Source organism: Nymphaea colorata, chromosome 4 (assembly GCF_008831285.2).
Source record: "Nymphaea colorata isolate Beijing-Zhang1983 chromosome 4, ASM883128v2, whole genome shotgun sequence".
NCBI lineage: Eukaryota > Viridiplantae > Streptophyta > Magnoliopsida > Nymphaeales > Nymphaeaceae > Nymphaea > Nymphaea colorata.
Genome location: NC_045141.1, coordinates 23,834,388 through 23,857,389, shown reverse-complemented (window position 1 = coordinate 23,857,389; position 23,002 = coordinate 23,834,388). Strand labels below are relative to the sequence as shown.

The 23,002-nt window shown below is 39.7% G+C and overlaps 1 protein-coding gene and 1 pseudogene across 1 annotated transcript; both read right to left on the bottom strand.

The window, feature by feature from the left end:
• Positions 1-3,124: 3,124 nt before the first annotated feature.
• LOC116253583 (monocopper oxidase-like protein SKU5) lies at positions 3,125-7,677 on the bottom strand (annotated as a pseudogene).
• Positions 7,678-12,170: 4,493 nt separating this feature from the next.
• LOC116253092 (NAC domain-containing protein 7-like) lies at positions 12,171-16,911 on the bottom strand. The gene is made up of 4 exons (XM_050077522.1): positions 16,372-16,911; positions 13,834-14,019; positions 13,421-13,696; positions 12,171-13,017 (listed from the first exon to the last, which is right to left on the bottom strand). Exons 2-4 carry the CDS (start codon positions 13,991-13,993, stop codon positions 12,413-12,415), a joined length of 1,041 nt encoding a protein of 346 aa, XP_049933479.1. The 5' UTR covers positions 13,994-14,019; positions 16,372-16,911; the 3' UTR covers positions 12,171-12,412.
• Between the last annotated feature and the right edge of the window lie 6,091 nt (positions 16,912-23,002).

The following is a 23,002-nucleotide window of genomic DNA, read 5'->3' as shown; positions in this document are numbered from 1 at the left end:
ATTACGGATGTGAATGATCCTTTAACATATCTAAAACCAATTTTTAGTTCGTGTCTTTCATTGCTTCCTGCACCTACTGTCTACCATCCATTGGGGAGGGGAGAGAGAGAGAAAAGATCTCTTAAACCATATTAAATACACCTCGCCTCTCAACCTAATATTACTGTATATTCTTTATTGTTGGCTATGCTAGTACTGAGAGAATTGGCAGTCTGAAAAAAAATGCCTGGCATGGACAGGTTTCATTGCTTTGATGGGCGTCCTTGATTCCTTATTCATTGTCGTCCCTTACTCTCTTCTTTTCGACCAAAATTCAAAGTGGGGTGAAATGTATGAACTTGAAGAATCTTTACTTTTTGGGCCTTCCTTGAATTCGTTTTTGACTTGTTTCACCGGAAGAAAATATTTTAAGCAGTCACAGAAAACTCATTTTTGACTTGCAGGGGATTTCACAGGTCTACATATCCATAGCTTACTGTCATTGACAAGTTCGTTTCTTTTTGCCTTTTTACTTCCATGTTCTAAATTAGTGCTTGAATTAAATTTGTCCATTCGAGATGTTTTTTCTTTCACTAAGCAACACAAGTACCATTAATAAAAAAAAGGAGGAATGAATATGGATGAATATATAGGCAAATCATGAGCTTCATTATTAACTTTTTTCCCCATCACATGGTTGTTTCTCCTGTAAGATTTTCACCAACAGGTTACAAGGTTGCTCATAGCCAAGAAACTGAAAAAGTTACAGGGCTTGCTTGACAAGTTTGAATTCTTGGACTTCAGATTGGTTGTGCTTCTTTCATCATCTAAAGGACCTTTTGATGAGTATTGTTGATGTTTATCTTGACTAGGAAAAAGAGAGCCTACAGGAAGTGATTAGCAAAAGGACAAACCTTCTTCATAATTCAGAATATTTAAATCGAGCAGACTCTGGAGTTGCACTGCATGTGGTTCTCACCGAACCCAAGTATCATATCAGTTGGACCACAATCCAGACAACTGGATCTGCAAATTTTATCGTATAATATATATATACATACGCATATGTGCACAAGAATATTGGTTATGGAGATGCCAAAAGTAGGTAAAATTTTTCCAAGTTTGTATAAAGTTTTTTCTCCGGATGGTATTGGAATCATCGCTCTCTTTGGACCACTAGCTCTGTACGCGCATTATATTCATGTCTGCTCGTAATTGAATATACTTTTGTTGGTTTTCTGTTTTCTGCAGAAAGGCCAGCACATATTTAGATGAAAACTTTAATGAAATGCAAATTGCAGGTGAGAAAAATCATTTTGTTCTCCCACAGTAAAGTTTATGTGAATTATAAAATGACAAAAATACCCTTCACAAAATCTGAAAATCCATGTGCTTGGCCCGAACAGTCAAGCCTTTCTGAATTAATCATCTGTCAATCCAATATTTTTTCATCACTTAATACGTACAGTAATTCTCTCATCTTTTGGTTTATTGGTTCATGCCTATTAGCTCTGTCTCTAAACCGATGTTTAGAAACGAAAACTTAATTTTGTACTGAAAGAACCACAAAAAGTTTACCTTTTTATAATTAATGAAAGAAAATCCAAACTTAAGTGTGCTTATGTTGGCCTACGAAGCCTTGAGAGCTTTCTTATACAAATTCGATTAAAAAATAGAGCGAGTCAGTGAAAGGCACGTGAATCCGTGAACTCTGCCACCTTTATTTTGGGTCAACGAATCTATAAATAACACTCTAACTAATTAAAAAGAAACGTTGTTAGAAAATTTAAAATAACAGATTTAAGTTAGGTAATAAATGGAAATGGAAGGCTAATTGAAGATCAAGCTGTCTCTTCAGCCGAACTAATTGATTTAAAATTGTTTAAAAAATATTAAAAGTAATTTAGCTTAACTAGAATTTCAGAAAGAAACAAAAATTTCAAGTCCAAAATTTCAAGTCCAGCATCGCCCCATCATTTCGGTCAATGGGTCGATTCGATGCAAGACATGGTTGACACATTTTTATTTTTGTTTCTCTTATAGATGAGATCTGTAACAATTCGACTCACTCTTGGACTCGAGCCCCTGGTTTGGTGGATCCCAACCCCGACTCCAACCTCAAAAAGGTTAAAAACTAAGACAATCATCTTACCTCCCCCTTTATAAAGCTCCTAAAGATCCCTTACAATTTTCGATATATAACTAAACTTCAAAGGTGTTACACATCTCAATGAGGAGGACAGAGACTATAGGGATCCACATTATTCATCTGTTTTTTCTCTAAGTTTTCCTTTTACCCGTGCATCTTGTCAGCATCACCATTGTTTCTTTGGATCGATAAAAGGCAGAAAGCCCAACTCTCCCCATTAAGAACCGCGCAATGTGAATTTGTCCGACCTGGGGACTCCACAAGCCGTGAAGTTAACGAAGTCACTGAGCTTCGCCTCTGCTTTCTTCCATCGAACTGTTCGCTATTATCTCGATTGCTGTAAGAACATGGAGGTACGATGAACATTTTGTCCAAATGCCAACTACAAAACCGATCAGCATTTGTGTGTTTGTTCCTCAATCCCAAATACCATTTGGATTGTAAAAGTTGGTCTCACCATTGTGTTCTATAAACAGCTTTCTCAGGAAATAAATCATCTGCAGCACAGGGCTTGAGAATGAAAGCGCGTCGGAGAGGTATACAGATTAATGATACAACATTGATTAAAGATCAGGGGCTAACGACATGGCTCTACCAAGTTAATTTCCCTCAGCAATTGCACCTAACCACTTGACATAAACTCAGAAGCTAATACCCGTATTATGTGCATCGAAAGCAAAAGCTCGAGTATAAAGGAATGATGAGGCTATAGCCGAGCAGAAATTTATTCATGCTGAGCCGAGAACGAACAACGGCGTTCCAGTTCAAGCTGCAACAGGCAAAAGCAAGAGCGTGGGAGCACAAAGAATGCACTTACAACTAATAAAACCTAAATCGTATTGCATGAAGATAAATAAAAAGAAAGAAAATGTGATCATCAACAAAAGAGAGTTAGTTCAAGTCGTGGCTGCTTCATCTTGGTGGCGATTGTGAGTGACTGCTGTATAAATTACTGGAAGAAATAGATGAATAAATTGAAAAAAGGCAGAGCTAGGATAAAGAGTGAACAAATGGGGACATCAATAGACACACATTCATAGACAAATAAAATTACATTCTTCCTCACCCCAATGCTCAACCACCAACAATCAAAATCAAAATTTAAAGGAAAAAATTAAATAAGGAAAACAAGAAAGAGAAACATGGGTTCATTTTCATGTTTTATGTTCACACAAAGAGGACAGCGACACCAACAAAGAGCAGGAATGAAGCTAGCAGTGTGGCGCTAGGAGCGACCGCAGTCCCAGCTGATTTGTGTGCTTGTGGCCTGAACAAAAACCAAGCTATATCAGACCATTGATCGATATAATGGTAGAAAATATGGACAGTTTATCTGAAGCTCTATACTTCATATACTTACGTTTGCAGATGGGATAGAGCACCGCAGTACAGAACGTTGTCTGGCATTGGCAGCTCCGTTTTGTTGTTCGCCTCTGGGTTCACAACTCTTATGTACACTTCCTGCCCACGATACCACGAATCCAGGTTCTCCGCACGAAGGTTCCATATCCCCACATTGTCTAGTGAAATCAAAATTGCAGTCCATGCTCCAGGAAAGACCTGCTCCAACAGCAAAAAATAAATTGCTGCGACAACATGCGAAAAGCAAATGATAGATTTTCTTCCCTACCTGCACAGTGCAGCGAGCAACTCCATCCCATTTGTTATAGGTCCCTCTGCTGTTCTCTGTCCACTCACCAAAATCCATTCTGCAGTTTCATTTGTTACAATAGTTAATTCCATGGACAACTAATATACTTTGTACTGTCAGGATTTTAAGAGAAAACAGGGAAAAATAAGCAGCAGAAAAGAAGGGACAAGTTAAATGGTATCTTACCCAGCCACAAAAAAGGCATAGCCATCCAAGTGATAGCTTTGAACTGAAGTATCATTGTTTTGTAGTATAATTTCCATAAATCCTCTATAAGTGCCATTGATTAGAGATGTCGCCATTATGGGGCCCCAGTCCTAGGCTTGGTTGGAAAGTCAAGGGTGTATAATCCCTTTATCTTGTATTGATCAGCCAGCCTCAAAGGGGTTGCAGGAGAAACATATGAAAGACCATTAAGGGTTGCCCGGTGCTTTCCCTTGATAATGGCTGGTGGCTCATTCTTCAGAACATAGAGTTGGGTTACATTAATTGAGCCATATCTGAACGAACCCTGAGGGTTTGGACGGGCAGCACTAGCTGTAACATTCCATCTATCAATAACACAAAGCAAGCACATTCAGAGAGCACACTTACAGTTTACAATGTAATAGTGTTAAAGATTAAATTGCAAACCTGATCGATCTGGCCTGGTTCATTGAGTAGGTTTTATCATAAACGTCATCAGGAGCGCTTGGCAGAGGGCCTTTTGCAGGACCCTTGGAGTTGGAATAATGCAAAACTGCTACACCAGTAACCCTTTGCCAGACAGTCGTGTTTACAAACCGGGCACTTGCTACAATGTAGTAATCACTACTGGCATTTTGATCCATGGTCACCAAGAATGAATAAGACTGGCCTACATGAATATCTAAGCTTGTATAATTTTGTTGGCTTGTGTATGATCCTTCTGTCTCCACAAGATTCAGGAAATGGTTCTGGATTCTGAAGTTCAGGCTAGTTGAGATGCCAACATTGTGAACTCGAAGGCGATATGTTTTGCCTGCATCATGACCAAAGAAAAATGGCAGGGATATAAACAAAAGAAGAAACGGCCTAACCAACTCTAAAGAAATTGAGTATTTTTCCCAGTGTTTTTACCTGGTTTAACATTTATAGTTTCATACTCAATGCCTGCAGGAACAAGGGTCTGATTGTAACGATAAGGGCCTTTTCCATTGATAATAACTCCATCTGGCATTCCAAGTTCTTTCCCATCATCGAGCATTTTTCTTAGATCCTTAAGATCATACGAAAGCAAGAAGCTCAGAGATTTTTTTTTAACCATGAACATAGAACTTCAATGGCAAGAACTCACCGTATGGTTTTGTTATACCAGTCAGATATGAAAATAGTTATGTCCCCATCCGGCGTTCCAAAAGGCACGGGAACAAAGACTCGATTATTTATAGTAAAACCACCGTAGCCACCTGCAGCTCTCTGGAAAGTTGTACTTGGGAAGTAATAAAAGCTCCCAATTTGATCCTTAACCTGGAACTGATATGTCCAGTTCCAAGATGGAGGAATTGGACAGGTAGTGCCCGATACACCATCTTGCCATGAATTTCGCCTTTGTTGTATTCCAGACCTGGCTCAGTAGGAGAGGAGGCAGCATAACAAGAGTGCAAATGTTTTACAACCATACGTATTGCCAAACAATAAGAAACATATAAAATATGAGGTAAAATAATTCCCATAGAACATACCAAGTAATTAACAAAGGCTCGTCCAAGTTGTTGTTGACATTAATCACAACATTGTAGTTTGTAGTCACATTGACGATAGGACCAGGAAACTTTCCGTTGATTGCAATCACCTGCATGCGATATTCTAACCATCGTGAGGCTCAAGCATGACACTGCATAAGGTGTCAATGTCTCCCTTCTGCATATGTGTCCGGAACCATTCCGTATTTGCATGTATGTGTAAAACAAAGACATCTCAATAAGAAACTGGAGTGTGTTGCTTGATTTTATACCATTCCAACTGCATAAGAAACTTATGGGAGTGACAAGTACCTATGCAAGTATTGCGTGCACATAAAATTAGTTTCCCAAATGATTTAAGATACTTAAAATAATGAAATTTTTCAGGACTGGGAACAGTTATATTGCTTATGTTCTCGACGAAACTCAATAGATTGACATTACTCCCTCGTTAGAACACATCACTTGGACACACTTGGCTTCAGAATCAAAGGGCCTGATAGGTCGTGTTGTGACAGTATGCATTAGATGCAAACTGACGAAGTACATTATGGGACATCGAGATCATCTTCATTTCTACTTAAAGATGCACCATAACTAAAGCAAAATCAATGATGAAAAGGCGAAATACCATTTGACAATATAATGTGACGGAAGAGCTGATCCAAAGTTCACCTGCTCAGACAGATGCATCCCTGTTACCATTATCTTGTTTTCCCTCTTCTATATATGGATGAGTTACGCACAGCAATTAGAGTTCAGAGTTGGAGAATGAAGTTACCATTGCTCTTCTCATATTTCTTTTGACTGACTTTACTGTTTTTCTATTTCCGTTTATCCTAGATAAAGCTAGCTGTTTTACATTATTGTGGGTAGATTCTATTCGCAAATCATGTGTTGGTTGGATCAGAAGGGCTGACAACAATAATCTCCAGTTTGCCTGTGGAAGAAAGAAAGAACCCTTTCTGGGGACTACAAAGAGAAAATACATATTCAATGGCAAAAGATGCGGTGCTTTATGAGCATGCTTGTTTAGTGTCCGTCCAACCACCACCACCATCCAACAAAAAGGGAAAAAAGGATAACACATAAGGTCCTAAAATAACTAAGTCGCACATAAATCCCATTCTCGATTTCCCTGTAACAGAGCCAAGAATATCATGAAAAGAGGAAAACCAACTAGTAAAGATGACCACAGAAATCATGCTCTTCCCCCTTAAGAAGTGCCGGATTCAACCATTTTTCTCCAGAAAGTTGGGTTAATGTGGATTCTGCAAGCAGGTGCTTGAACGCGTCCAGTAATCCAGAAAAAGTAGGATAACATTAAACATGGGATTTCATTCCATTCGACAGTTGAATGCTCCGCTAGATAATCTGGTTCACTCAACCACTTGCTAAACCTCATTAGACTCTTTTGTAATTGAAAAGGAATCAGCCTTGTCATGCACTCTGGGATCTAAGGACTTCCTCTTCCTTCAAGGACGGCATTGCTAAATCCTGTGGGCGATACTTTTATTGGATAGACCTCCCAAGGCCAAAACAGAGAAAGACGACAGCTCAACCATACAGCTAGTCCATCTTCAGGAAAAATGGTGAAAATACGATACACGTTGCCGGATCTGCTACATTTGAGGAACCGTTGAGCTAAGCAGTGAAGTTCTAAACACAATGTACACGCTGGACATAACTACCTACCAAATCGAACCCACATTTCCATGACTGCCCATTAAACATCTCTACATTCAGCAAGTAGCCATCATTTGGTAGAGAGAGAGAGAGAGAGAAAGAGACCTGTTGCTCAACGCCCAGAGGAGCAGCTGTGATGTAGGAGACATCCCAGTTGTAGAAAGCAAATGGATCCAAAGCTGAGCACACGCCAACCAGGAGCAGCAGGGGAGCCAACACTAAGGGAAACGCAGGAAGATGCTTGAACCCAACCGCCACCATCTTCTCAAAAATGTTCTAGTAGTCAAGAAATGCACAGGCAGAGAGAGCTGGTGACCAGCTATGCAGATAGACCCTCTTTACCTCATTATCAGCGGCAAGGATTCTCACTTCACAGAGAGAGAGAGAGAGATGAACAAGTGGTAAGCTATGAACAAATGGTAAACATCAAAGGTTCAGTCTTCTTGTCCATAAAAGTCCATTTTAGCAGAGGGAAGGATGGGGGGGGACCCAGCCAGTGTCGGTAATTCGTTTTCACCCGGAAACGAGAAACAGAGAAGAGAGCAAGGTTTCTGGATAACCAATCCCAACTCCGAAGTGCCACTCGCATAATGAATTTGCCCTAAAACGTTCGTGCGAATCATGTGCTTCCACGTTGGCCAGGCAACGGTGGTTGCACCGGCAATTAATCTTCGCCGACGACGATCCGTCTGAATAAACGGCGACCAAACAAGGGACTTTCTGTCCCCAAGAAGGTGGCCGTCAATGTTCGTCCCTGGCCCCATAAAATGGGGTTACGCGAACCAAGAGCCCCGGACTTGGTCGTCTTTACATCTGCTTTCTTTTCTTCGGAAAACAGAATATGCAAGACGATGTTTCTTCGTTTGAAAAAAAAAACACGCAGATCTCCCAAGAAACTGAGTTTTTGCTATTTTATGTATAAAATTTCACCCCTCCAATCCCAAGAAGCGTCGTCAATCAACTTGAATAGATGCCTTTTGCTCTTATCTTTACAGCTCCTTTTTGTCAAGATCTGTTTCCAAGCTTTTGGAGAACTTTTCCTTGTAACGCGATTCTTATGTAAAAGTAAATGGTTTGTTTCTAAGTTCAAAGATGCGGGTATTGTAGGGCAGGTTAAGTTGGATAATCATAGTCAATGTTGTCAACACCATTGTCTATAGATCATATCAGTGACAATTTCAAATGTCAGTTGTTATAATGCTTGTATTGACTGTATATAAATAAACTAACATTAGAAAAAATATTTTTCCACTTTTATAAGCTGGTAATAGCCGAACCGACTGAATCAAATAATACGGTGCCCATATCGATGTTTACAACATTCATTCTTTTTCAGTAACTATTGCTTGATTCTTTTTTTTTTTACTCCCCCTCTCTTCTATTTATGTGTGTGAGTGCGTGCAGATGCACTTATATGTGCAGGTTTTCATCAAGTTGTGTGGCAAGTAGCACCTCAATCAATTGTGGTTGGATCCCATTAAGATACGAGAAAGTGGACCCTCTTGTCTAAGAAGCAACTTCTATGTTTGGTTGAGCTAAGAAGCAACTTCTATGTTTGGTTGAGCAGATCCGTGATAGTAAAACACAACATAGGTCAGATCTAAACCTAATCTAGTCTATTAGAAACTGACAAAATCCACGATCCAAATCCAAATAACATGCAAAGCTAATTTCCTGTAAAGCAAGTCTTACCAGCTGTCTTAGATATCTCATGTCTACAATCAAGTTTCATTTATATCTGATCTTTAAGTGTTGTAGATTCTATTGGGTCTGAAATCAATCAATGTCGAAATCAAATCGGACCCATTAATTGATAGTGTTCCCAAATACACCATGGATATATATCGACAGGTATAAATGATCCACGTCAATTACCATTGTTAAATGGGAAAACCACATTCCATTTTACAAAGGTGGAGACATAGTGGCCCACGCATCTCCAATTTGATTTGCCACACAGTACCATCTTCGAATTCAAAAGGTTTTAGGTGGACGGAAATGATATAAACTAATGGATCCAGATCCATATTGACAAATGAAAATTTGGGAAAAGATAATTCTTTAGGATTCCAAGGTTAACATGTTCTTCTCCCGTGTTGCGCATGGAGCTCTATTAATTTAATCATTGTTAAGCATTGACTGTAGTTTCCGACTAAGACGGTTGTGTAAATTATCTTTCTTATGTGTGCCCCCTCACCACCGACGATTATTTGGGAATTATGAATCTTGGGGCCTTATTAAAGTGAACAAAAGAAACTGGATTAATCTGTAAAATGAAATAAGTTTAAAAGGTGATTTTGTAATATAGTCCATAGTTTTCAAACAAAAAAAAAACCAAAAATCTGGAAAAACAGGTCCACTTAACAAGTGCACACTATGCGCAACCCCCGATGCATGACAAGTGGTACATGTCCTATGTGCATGTGATCAAAAGACCGATACATATATAACTAAAACCATCCCTTTTTCATCATTATGCTGCGGTTTGATGAACAATTTTAGTTGAATTCAAAAAGAAACGTTTCTCATGAACATGTAATTCACCTATAATGGCACCTTATGGGGCAGTTTGGCATTAAGAATGTGAATGTTCTATGAATTTACCTTAAAATAGGAACAAATTTGTTGAACAGTCACGAACATAGTTTCATGAATCTAACCCAATTTTGGCACGAAAAACTTACACTATGTTGAAACTCGAGATTCTCGGTCTTCCATTCAAATCTAGTGCTTTTCCAACATCGTTGGCCAGCGAAAGCCCTACCCATCATGTCAGAATTTTAAACTCAAGTCGGGGTGGGGCTGGTGGCCCCCCTTCATTTTTCTCAAAAAAAATATATAAAAATTTTAAAAAATAATATTTTGAATCGTGTCAAAATTTTGAAACTAAGATACCCTCAACAAAAAATTACTATATCTGCCTCTCAACTCAAGGACCTGAAAAAGGCAAAGAGTTCAATGTGTGGAATGTGTTTCTTTTTGCATAATCTAATAGAAGCTTACCTAACCACAGTTTTCCGTGTGTGTACGACATGTTAAAAAATATACCTGACACTGACAGCGAAGTATGGTTAACAATGTCGAACATGAATGCCACCTGTTTATATATCCCCAGTTCATTCAAGCCTGTTGGGAGGGTTAGTAAGTAGTAACCATGTAGAGATATGGGTCACATGGACATACATTTATAGGCTTTCTTCTTCTCCACAGGCAAACATCACAAATGGCATCTCTGGAGATTAAAGGCCACGAGCACTTCAGTGAGCTGTAACTTTCGATATAAATGGCTTTCCTTCTTTCTCCTTCGTGATCAGAAACATTGTGGTCATTTATGTGGGCAGTGTCTTCATGTGGCTCCGGCCCTGGTCGGGACAGGGATTTTGCTGTGGTTTTGAATTAAAAGAATCTTCTGATCTTTGTACCACACGATAAATTAAAATGACATGCGATAGAGGAGGAGAAGAGAGCAAGGAGAGGCAATCGAGTGAAAAATAGTGCAAAATGAAAATTTTCGTATCGAAACTTCCCCTAGCAAAAATGGTTGGTTTTTGTTTTTGTATAACATCTCTTTTTCAACCCCACTTTTCCCATGAACTTTTCGCTTTCAGAGGTTGTCGCTTTGAGAAGGCAAAAGAGCATCACGGCCAGCGACCTCGTTGTCGCAGTCTGAAAGCATCGGGAGAACAAAGGGAACGTGAGAGGATCCAAGGAGATGGCTCGACGCCACACCATTTAATTCACGTCCTTCGTTTGTTGGTATTCACTTTTTTCTATTGGACGATCTGTACTGAACCCCGACGATCGATCATGTTTCACCTAACGTTTTAATTTCTTACAGAATCTGATAGATACCCAGTGTTCACGAACATGATATGGTTTTGTTTTTTCTTGTATACCAATCTGAGTCTATAGATCTAATTAGTCAGATTAGGTGAGCAATATCTGAACACTCTGACATGTATTCTAGATGGGAGCTTTCTTTGGTCATTATATATAACTATATTTTCCATGCACGCTTCAATCTTAATTTGAGAAACGCAACTCACAGGACTCAAGCGTGTAAAACTGGCACTAGGTGGCTGCCTTTTCACATCGTACATTTGAAGCAGGTTTCACCAGTTGGTACAAGAGATCTAGGGACAAAGGAGACACTATGACCAACCAGATTGGTGGTCCGATAGTTCTATAAGATCCAAAGCCATTCACAGCTGGACCCATTTCCAGATGTCTCTCTTGTCCTATTCCATAGACCATAATTTTGCCTTGGGATTTTTTATTGAGTTGGATCTGAAACCCACCAGGTGTCATTCGAGTAACGGTTCCTTGCTAATGGGCGGCAGAATTTAGACCCATATGGATCTGGATCAGCCATGGTTGTGAAATGTGAAGGGGTCCCCAATAATTGTCAAATTGGGATGAAGATGCATCCCATGTCGCAGATGCCTTTCCAGGGCGTCACAGTGCTTCAGGTCGGTATATGACCTTGGAGTTGTTCAGATATAGAAGAAAACTGTTTGAGTGATTGCTGTGCGGGCAGTCATGGTTCGAATCTCATGAGCCACACAATTGCAAAAACTGCTACGAGATACACCAGCTAGCTAGAGCCAGAGATTAATACAGCCAAAGGGCTTTACAACTATGTCCAAAAGTGTTCAGGACTGCGCTTTTCGCTGATTGTTTGATAAAATGAAAAGAGAAGAACAAATCCTGAGACAAATAAAGTTGGTAAGTTTGGGGTAGTGTAGCACTACTAGAAGTCTAGAAGGTTAAATAGTTAAATATGGTCAATGCCAAACTAGAAATCTATATATGTTGGGTGGTCATTAAATTTCAGTTTCGATACAGAAAGGCAGTTCTTTTGTGAAAATCACTGCCTAGACAGGTATGGCTGCTCTCTTCCGTCTCTCCGCCTATCTCTCTCTCTATAGAAAGAAGACAACAACAAGAAGAACAGGAGAAAGCGGTCAATGACAAGCACATGATAGCATCACTAGCGCGCAATCTTTGTTAAGAGTAAAAGGCCCATGTAATTGGGTACAAGTATCAATATTACATGGGAAAAATTAATGGTTGCCTTCATGTATTTCTTTTTTGTCTTTTTCTTTTTTCTCCCTCCTCGCACTTCAGCTTTATTTTTCGTATACGCATCTTACAACATACAAAGTAAACTTTTCTTGGGTATGTAGTAGATTGGTTATTTCTTGTCAGTAGCATTGTATTGGATGTCTAGCTCCAATTGCATATTTACTTCCACAGTTCCACTTGGCAGCTTGAGGTACTGGGCAGAGGACGGTCAGGAATCAAGTTCTGGTCATGTTCTTGCTGAACATAATTTACATCAGGAACAAGAAGCCCTGCCGGGTTAGAGAAGCTGGTCTCCTTAGGCATGTTGTCCTCAGGGCTAAGCTGAGCAGCCACAAATTTGTCAAGCACCCTCCAGTCTGTCACCTGATCAGATTGGCTTGAATTATTGGCAAGCAGCAAGTTCATTTGAGATTGTTGTCGGTGTTCATCATGTGAGAATGAGGAAACCATGTGCGGGTGAAAGAGACTTGATCCACGGCTCATCTCAAAGGCAAAGGCTACACCACTAGTACTGCATCGTCCTGAGTCTGGCAGTTTGGGGCTCTCCAGCTGAGGGAGTTGAAGATGGTTATCCAGTTCTTGCTTGAATGCAAACGGATGCTGGTAGGGAATTTCAGGTTGGAATATCCTTTTTGGACTTGAATCAAGATCATGGTTGAAGGAGACTTGATCATGATCATACCAACATGGAGAGTACCCTTGATCGATTGGTCTCCTTAGCATGGTTATCCTTTTCTTGAACACCCTGCAGACCACCCACCCCTCTTCCTGCGATCGAAAATGGGCATGGCAATGGCTTCATTTTCAGTTATGCAATATGCTTTGAATCATTTTGCACTTTGGCACAATATTACAGTATGTAAATGCGCGACACATTAGCTTCCTCCTAAGAAAAATATGCAAATACAGCACCCGGATTCAATCACATAACATGAGATTCATTTGATCCTTGAGTAGCATCTTTTTTTCATTCATTTGCTTGATCACATTCAAATTTCAGTAGTTGAATCGCATACCGCATGCAAGTGTGTGACTTGTTAAGCACTTACTGAATCACATTCAAGCATGAGCAAAGGAATCACATGTACTCGTATGAATTTTTTCATTCTTGAAAGATCCAAAATGAATGCTTCCTAATTAAAGGATGTATATCTTAATAGTTAATACTTGCCAGTGGTGGAGCATGTTCATTCGTCTGGAGCCTGTATTCATGCATGATCCAGTCAGATTTCAGCCCATTGGGTGCTCGGCCCTTGTAAAAGACCAGCGTTTTCCTCATGCCAACCAACTTATGCTTGGAGTATATGGCCTTATCCCTTCCAGTTGCCTTCCAAAATCCAGCTGCCGTAGACCTATTTGTCCGTGTTCCAGTTGGATACTTCTTGTCCTTGTGGCTAAAGAAGTACCATTCACTCTGCTCCTCCGTCCCAATCCTACATTGTTCTGTTCAAATTCATCCAGAAACATGGTCAATATACATACACATATATAGATGAATGAAATAAGTCATGAGTGATCAGCTAATTTGAGCTATCAATTGTTTATTTAATTTCTTGGAGAGATTGGTGTTCACTAAAAACCTTGAAGGTCCCATGGCTCAATTTTGTAAAGATCAACGTCCTTGATAACATCGAGATCTATCCTTTTGGAAGAAACTTTCTTTCGCAGATAGTAATCAACAAGTTCCTCGTCCGTGGGGTGGAACCGGAAGCCTGGTGGAACACGTGAGGAGGAATTCATATTCAACAGAAGTTCGGGATACCTGCCTGCAATGTGCATAAACTTTGAATTTGTTAAAGAACGTATCATAATTTATCTGTGCGTGTGCATGTGTATGTATATATAGAAGCTAGTAATGATAGCACCAAGTACACAAATTGCAAATCCTATGACGCAAAGCAATATAAGTAACGCAACACTTGCTAGGGTACATTTGATTTTATTTTCAGGCAATCATCAGGCTTCTTATACAAGCGCCTGTCATATTCGGGATCCTCTAGAACTTGACGGAATAATCTGAGACCTATAACATGTGTGTGTGTGTGTGTGTGGGCGCGTGTCATCTTTTCTTTGTGAGGGCCTATTTAAGTTGGTGTATGTACGTTTGGATTTAGTTTAACCTTGTGAAAAAAATAAATTAAAAACTATAGATATAATTCTGATTTTTTTTAGTGACAATGGGTCAAAAGATTCAGTTGCTTCAAATTTATAATTTTGTAATATGACCCTTCTAGGGTATAGTGTCGTGATCAGAATAGGTAGTACTTGTAATATGACCTTTTCTAGGGTATGACTAGTCTTATTATCACGAATCACGATAGATAGTACTCGGCATATTCTTTACCATGCCTTCAATCTCTATATGCTTGTGGCTCGTATGCGTCAAATTTCTTGCCTGCGAAAGGAGCGCAGTTGAAAACCCCGACCCTAATGGCTCTCGTTCTTCTAAGTATCAACGAAGAAGTTTCAACTATGATTACATATCACTTGCTTGAACCGATAAGCTTGCTTTTCTGCTGAACTTTAACCGTTGATGTCACACATCCGGTTCAAGGAATATCCCATGTGAGATTTATCTGTCGTCTTATATGTAACCATTTAGTCTTCACGATTCCTTCCCATTAGTTCCTCAAAGTGACCAAGTGTGAAAGATATGGAAATCATCCATTATCCCACAAGGATCAAGTAGATGTCGACAGATGAATCTTGTTGGAATGAAAAGCTTAGAGAGAAATAGAATAGATCGAGCTGATGCAGTTGTACATTTGGAAGCAAGAGGTAAAGAAACTCCTCTTGGGAGATGAAAAGGTGTTGTAGTGCCTAATCTCAAGGAGGAACCTTCAGATTTACTTGCGGTAAGAAAAATATTTTACTGTCTGATAAGTGCCTGGTGTATGGCAAAGTTTTGAAGAAAGTGTTCAGAAAAGAAAGTATATAGCGTTGCTAACCGTGCTACTACTATATCAACCAACTAAGTTTACAATAGTCAGACAGAAGGGCAATATCAAGCTGCAGGTGAAGGCTAATTGCTTAGTTATAATTCGTTTTGTCTTGATCATCAACAAACCCTGTGAAAAAATGTATAGGACATAACTTTAGCTTCGTTGGCGAACACATTGACATTACCAACTTAAAGAACAGTCCTTATGGGTCATATTCAAACTTCTTTTTTCCAGATGCAGAATGCATAATGGCCTTCGCAACTGAAATATTAAACTCCTAAGGAAAATAATAATTAATTGTCTATTAACAACAATGCAAGTAAATTTACAGAAGATTTGTTTTATATAATAGGCGTGTTGTGGATAACCCGCATTTTGAACCGAGGCCTTTATGCTGGGATAGTATGATCTCCTACCCATATTGAAAAAGCTGGGCTCGTATAGTTGAATATTCTATCTAGGTAGCTTCTCCTATTTCTTGCATCCCATAGCACCAACGAATCATTTATCGTATTTATCGATTTATGGGCATATATAATTGTCCTAAAATGATAGTTTCATCATGATTATTGAATGCAGGTATGTAGGAAGATAAAGAACGCAAGCAGATGTGGTTCTGCTTGTGAATGAATAACAATTTCGCAAGACTGTTTGTACAAGTTGCGGTTCTATGATTTTAGTACAGTATGATCCATACACGACTATCAATCGGTCGTAATTGCCATCATTTTTCTCTGTTGGAATTTTACCGTTCCCTATGGTTGAAATCAGGTTAGTCACTATAAATTGTGTTGGTGATCACATCTTCATTTTACAAAGTCGACCACATTGTTATCGTCATTCTTCATACAGAAATAAGCTAGAGTTGGTGATCACATCTTTTTTACAAAGTCGAAGACATTGTTATGGTCATTCTTCATACAAAGATAAGCTGAAGTTAACTGAATGACATGAAGACCATCGATCGATCTGTTCTACACCAAACAAAAAAAAAAGTGCAATACGGAAACAAAGAAAACGGTAGTTGGCAATGCGATGACAAGAGCTAAAGAAAAACGCAGAACCAAAACGAATATCTTTCTACGGATACCAGGACGTGATGTTACAAGAAGGAATTGATTGCAGGCAAAGAAAATAACGAAGCATTAATTTGGAGACGAAAACAGGAATACAAACCGATGCGAGAAGGCTTCCTTTTCCTCTCTCCAGCCCCTCCAAATCTTTGGATCGAATGGATGATGGGGAAGCCGATGAGAAACTCCTGCACCTCAAGGAAAAATCCGTGGTGGTGGTATCAGCAGCTGCCCAGGAACATAGTAGGAGAACAAAAAGACTGAAAGAGAGGCAGTTAGCCTTGGAATTCGATCTGATCAGCACCACTGTACTTTCTTGTTGAAAGAGAGAAGAGGGAGAGAGAGAGCAGGAAGAACAAAATGAAAGTTAAGGTGGTAGTTGATGGAGGGATTTTCACGCGCGTTAATTATTCCTATTGGAGCTGAATTGCAGGGAAAGTATTGAGATGGGGAGGCATGAACAGGAGAGAGAAAGAGAGCAGCGACTGGCACCAGCTGCAGCAGCACCAACAAGACGGAGACAGAGACTGAGCGGCGGCACACCGCCCTGAGGAACAGCAACAAAGGCACAGACAAACTGAAGCTCACGTCTTCGATCGCTTCTCTCAGGCTTTTACCGGATCATGGGGGCCAAAAATATAGGCGCCAGCCAGCCTCTCTCTCTGTCTCTCTCTTGGAAAAAGGAATGTGGGTAATCGATAAGTGCAAAAATAATGGGAGAGGTGGGGGTGGAGGGAGAAAAAGAATGCACAGAGGAATAGCAGAGAGGCCATGTCGAACTTCTTTTAGGTAGTGACGTAATGAAACAAAAGCGCCCAGCTTTCATTCTTTTTTCCTTTTCTTCCCTTTTCCTTTAGCATGGAGGCTGGGTCCGAGCTGCACCTAACAAGTAACAATCTGTTGGTGAACTCTTCTTTTACCATCGTTGTTATCTTTTAGTTACCATTGCTATTTCTTATGAGGCAAAACTTCAAGGAGGTACATCACATAGATCATTTGGGTGTACATAACTGATAACTCCTATATGTAACCTGGTTTTTTTTTTTTTTTTGTATTACAAATCTTAGTGGAATGCTGTTTGTTTAAACGCAAGTTCATTGAATATATATAAACCTCAAGGTTGTGGTATCGCCATTCAGTGTCATGTCCCATCCACATTGTCCTGTTGACTTTCAACTTGATTGCACTACATTATTGTCAAAGCATTGATAACATGTTCCTAACTATATAGTTTTTTCCCGAGTGAGCGTGCTGCCTTTCAGAGGATGAAATTTTTTATTTGCTAACAATAAATACAGTAACAAAAGAATAATGATAAATGCTTGGGCAACTCAAACAAATTTATTCTTTCATCATCATTTGCATGCGCATCAGCCTCTCACAAATGCTTCGTGAGTTGGAAGGAGTACTAACTCAAAGGTACTTGGACTGGGAAGGAATTTTTGCTTCCAAAAAGCGCGGACCTAGGACCACATGCAAATGTGTAAAATTTCTCTATACCTAATTTCATGCAAGTCCAGGAAGGAAATGAGAGGAAAACCAATTGAATTTCCATTGAGTTAGAAGAAATTTCTCCAAGAAGACATAATTAATGGTATAAATGCATTATATTACCAATCATATTCCTGTTTTCTTGTGTGCAATTTGTTCTCTATCTCAACAAAAATTAATACTAATTTCTTCTTACCCTCTTTTATATCGTTTAAATCAGGGTTGTAAGTAGTTTTATTTTTGTGTAGTTCTCCACATCTACATAATCAGCCTTAGGCCGCGCTTGAAAAAACAAGCATGCATAGTAAATTTTCCTTTGAGGGGATAACAATACAGATCAGTTACAGAAGGTAGGAAATCATGAATAACTGATTCAGGGTGTCTGCCATCCAAGTTCATTTCGGGAATATATAAACTATTAAAGATTTGTTGTTTATGGTTAGTTGCTTCTTGATTGGAATGAACTACTGTGCACCATACTACTTGTACTCAGAAACAATTGCAAGAGGATGAAACACTGTTGCAATAAACTCTTCTTTACAGCTTCCACCAACATTAAGGAAAAAAAAAAAAAACAGAAGTACAAAAGCTGCTAAGAACCGAAGCCCAAGGATGTGTGACCCCTTCATCTTCTCTCCTGCCACTCTGCAACAAGAACCAATGGTGTCGCATGCACCAATATGAATCCGAACGGTCGTTCATAGGCCACCTGCTCCGTCGGGGCAGTGGGAGACGATGCTCACCCTTTCCTTACTAGCTCCCACGCCCCGACATCTCCCTCCACGAAGGATTGGGCAGGCAAGGGAAGAAAAAGAAAGGCCATAGTGAAGGAAAAGCTCTACCATTTGGCATATTTACCCGATCGGGAGTGCAGCAAATTCCTTTCTGCTATGCTGTCCTTCAGTTAAGCTCAGGACGCTCGTGAAGAAGGAGGTCCTGCTTGGTGGTGGTGGCGGCGCTGTAAAAAACTCACTCAAGCATCTTTTTGTATAATTACAGCCATCAAGGTTTATTTTATTTACGCAACCAAGAAGGTCGCGAATTGTGACAGAAGGCAGTAATTAAGCTCTCATGTTTATGGACATCATTTACTACTAATCTGGTAAATAATGGATTCTTCTCAAGTGAATCATTGTTCTCATATGTGATGTAGAAAGTATATATATATCATTCAATCGTTGCATGACGGAAACATTTTGGCTAGTAGGACGTTCCCTTCTCGTTCCGTTCGGATCCAAAAAGAAAACCTGAAAAACTTCATCTGTTTTCGTTAACTGGGTGTGACTCATTCCATCCAATCTGAAAAAAGGACTCCGCGTGGTCATCCCTTTTTGGCTTTGCTTCATTTTTCCCATGAACGAAATTGATGAAAATCTATCTTTCCTCTCTCTCATATGCCGTGGCTGATGCCAGAATCAAGCATGTGGCATTTAGAGAAAACGACTCCTCTCCTAACGAAATCTCGAATGATCAAGATCCCAAAAGAAGAGGAAGCGTTTGCTGCAGGATTCCAGCAGCAAGGCGCTTCAAGTACAGTCACAACCTTCGAGTGGAAAAACAATTATGAAACGTTCGATCTCATAACATTCGCAAAAAGAAAACGATCTCATAACTTGGAAGTTGCAGAAGTTCAAGGCGAAATATAACTACAGCAACGTAGTTGTTTTAACACGATAGAAACACTCTATTTTTGAACTATATTTGTCTTCAACTTCGGGTTCTTTCAGCTTTAGGATACCTAATGCCAAGTTATTTTTCTAAAATATAAGTGAGAGAAAGAGAGAGAGACAAGACCCACGGCCGGCAGTCCCCTCCCTTAGACAATGATTGTGGAAGCACTAGGCGTGGCGGCTCGGTCCGGCGTGGGCTTGGTCCGATCATTAGGCTCGCAACCTGTGTGCCAGAAGGTTGTCGGCCAACCAGTGAGTGGGCCCCGTTTTTCCTCAACCCCGTTGGGCCAATCACCGTTCACTACCAATAGTTGGTGATACCCTGGGACCCACTTTTCTTTCTTCCGTGCAGTTTTTGGTGACAGGTTAGGGCAGTGGGGTCCGCCTCTCCCTTCCCCATCGCCTTTCTGCTTTTTTTTTTTGCTCTCCTTTCCACGTTTCATTCCCGTTCTGTACGCCAGCGCCGGTCCCTACGTCGCCGGAGAACTGGGGACCGTCCATCCCCCTCCCCTTTTAACGGCCGATCCTCCGCCTTTCATTTTGCTACGCCGTTTAGATAAAAAGTAACGGGGACCGCTTTGGTTTAATGGCAGATAACAGAGAACCTGGTATTTCGAACAGAAGTAAAGCAAAAGGATCACACGTATTGACGCCACCTATTAGATTTGCGTCATCGTTCGGTGGCCCCTGCCGGAGCTATTCCTCGGCGAGTGCTACAAAAAGAATCTTCAGACCATTTAGATTTCAAGGCCGGTGACATACAACAAGATTATCATCTAAACGAACGTGTCGATATTTCGATTTCGTTGTAAATTGACAATTGTTCAATCTTCTCCCTTCCTTTCCTTCAATTCACAACTATGATATTGAATGAGGAGATCGACACCAGAGATAGCCGTCTTCAGTTGTCCCACTCTACAAGTCAATGAGATACAATAGCCGAAGCGTGTGAAATATATGAGAGAGAAAGATGGACCCACTAGCCAAATTCTATGTGGAATCCAGCGTTTTGGATGTGAAATACATGCAGAAAGAATAGATATGAAAGCATTTATGGCTATTAAATTCTGGTGTCATCAGGGCGTTCGAGGCCTATCACACTCTGGTTTTCACCCTCTCCAAGTTTAGAGTGGGTAAAGATGGGTGTGTAGGGATGGCCCCTCCCTGGATAGGCGGCAATAATTTTCCGGTGACAATCCATCGTCATTGTCATCTCCCTCTCATGTTCAATGGCTGTCATCAAACTACTATAGCTGACGTACTTATATTCAGTACTCTGGATTAGATGGTGGAATTCGCAGGTGGATGTTCAGCTGGGAGTTGTCCTTCTGCAAGATTCAGAACTTATGGTGTTCCTGCTGAGGATGAATACTATACTAGTACAACTCCTCCTGCATGGAGGCCCCATCTAGGATAGACCTACCCGACGTCTCAGAAACACAACTTTCTGGAAGATTTGATTTCCTCACAGGGTCCTGAAGTCTTTTCCTGTTCGGCCATTTCCTTCAAACATAGACAAGAAGGCTAAATTCCCATGTGCTGTAACCATCATGTGACATCAATACCGATCATTATTTCTCATGACTTGAGAAAGCCATTCTCAGTGATATCCAGACAAACACAGTCACAGTCTCCAAGCGCAGGTCACACGGTCCTTATCTTATTTTATTTTCAAGTAACATATGCATGTAACGTCCGTCCTTTCCTAGTTTCAATCACTAGTTTATCAAATCTTCGCACATCAAACAAACACGATACGCAACGTTGGCATCTTATAAAGTTTGTGTGTGTTCAGAAAAAAAGACGAGATCGATGAGGATTCAAGTTTTTGTCAACCCTTCTTTAAATGCGAACCTTCTTTCCCTGCTGCATTGTTTATAATATTTTGTTACACAAACTCCACTTTGGAAGAGCTAAGATCGTTTTTGTTGAGATGGGGAAATTATGACGTCTTAACGAGATAAGAAGAAACCATGATGATGTCCACAAATATGGCGTCCTCACATCTCAACATCATTTAGATAAGTTGCAATGATAACACTAATATTGCTATTGATAATGTGACTAAGAGCAAACTAATGGAATGTGAATTATAAGTAAAAAGAGAGAGTGTGAGCGGAAATGGAATGATTAATTTGGTTGGGAATGGTGGCAATGAGTGGGAGGCAAGTCAACCACCGTGGTGTTTTGTTTCATAATACGGTATAATTGTTGTTTCACCACTTCTTATTTACCATTTTGGAAGGTCACATTCAAATCATAGAAAGCATTGCACGGGTCCGTGATCAAGTTTTTCCAAAATCAAAGAAAAAAAAAAATCGAAAGTGGTAGCCCATGCAACGAAGTGGCCACCATCCGTGTCTTCTCACCTAATAGCAAACCACCAACCAAAATGTTTAATTTTTTTCAGTGTGTTTCTTTATGTTTGTTCAAAGTCATGCGTCAACAGATCTTGGGGGGTGTTCACTTAGACCCAAACATGCGTATTAACTTGTGTTAATTTGGCTTATACTGAACATGTCAATAAATATATTTCACGTACATGAATTGCTTGTATATGTACATGCCTAAAAATTGTTCTAAGATTTTGTATGGGGGACCATGTTCTACACACACAATAAGTAAACAAGACAGCTCTGAAGATTATTTATGAGTTCTCTAAGTTTTAACTTAATTAATGTCATAGAGTAACATTTGTCAGCTTACATTTTTCAAAAGATGAATTGCAACTTGTGCTTTGACTTTGGAAAAATAACTTTAGATGCCGCCCATAGATCTATCTACATAACGATCATTTACAATATTACATGGACCCTTTATGCAATATGAATTTGTATCCCATCAAACATTTAGCTCTTGTTTAAATATTAAATGGGAACACTATGTATATAGTACCAACAAGTCACAAATTGTATGGCGGTGAAGGAGGTTTACATCGTTTCATATTTTCGAGTACCGGAGCACCAAGATGGAATTTTGTGCAATCTTACACTTCTTTCTACAAGCACCAAAGCAAATTTGCTAACATGAAAATGGATTACATACGGTTTGATGTTCTTTCACATCGAAAAATCAAGCGAAATTGACTTGAGTATTATTTCGCCCAACAAGAGATTTGAAGCTTCCTCCCATAAGATCAAACATGTTTTTTATGTTTAGATGTGATGCTCCCATAGTGCTTCAATTTCTATATTTCTGTCTCTGTTTCAGCAGCATAAAAAGTTGACACTTTGGGTGCTCGAAACAAAGATTGGCTGCCTACTAACCTCCTTAGAAATGACTAAAGTACTATTCCAAAATAATTTTTTTTGAAAGCTAGTTCCTTTTACGTTGTGGCATATAATACGTCTTACTTCCACAAGAAATTGCTCATTTGCCCCCCAGTTTTTATTTCAGCAATGTCAAAAAAATACCACACTTTTTTGAGCTCAAATCATGTACCTGCGGTTTCGGTAAGCAACAAAAGTCTGGAAGGTAAAAAGCAACACTATCACACGAGCTATTTTCTTAAATACCATTTATTCTCTTAAATATTAGAACGTTTTTTTTATCCAGTTGACCGTAGACATTCTA

What these genes read in the sequence shown, in the direction of transcription:
- LOC116253092 (XM_050077522.1), bottom strand. Translation starts at nt 13,993, where the DNA reads ATGAATTCCTCCTCACGTGTTCCACCAGGCTTCCGGTTCCACCCCACG. An exon ending in TGAGCCATGGGACCTTCAAG is followed by an intron (nt 13,697 to 13,833) that starts GTTTTTAGTGAA and finishes GAATTTGAACAG; the next exon opens with AACAATGTAGGATTGGGACG. An exon ending in ACATGCTCCACCACTGGCAA is followed by an intron (nt 13,018 to 13,420) that starts GTATTAACTATT and finishes GATCGCAGGAAG; the next exon opens with AGGGGTGGGTGGTCTGCAGG.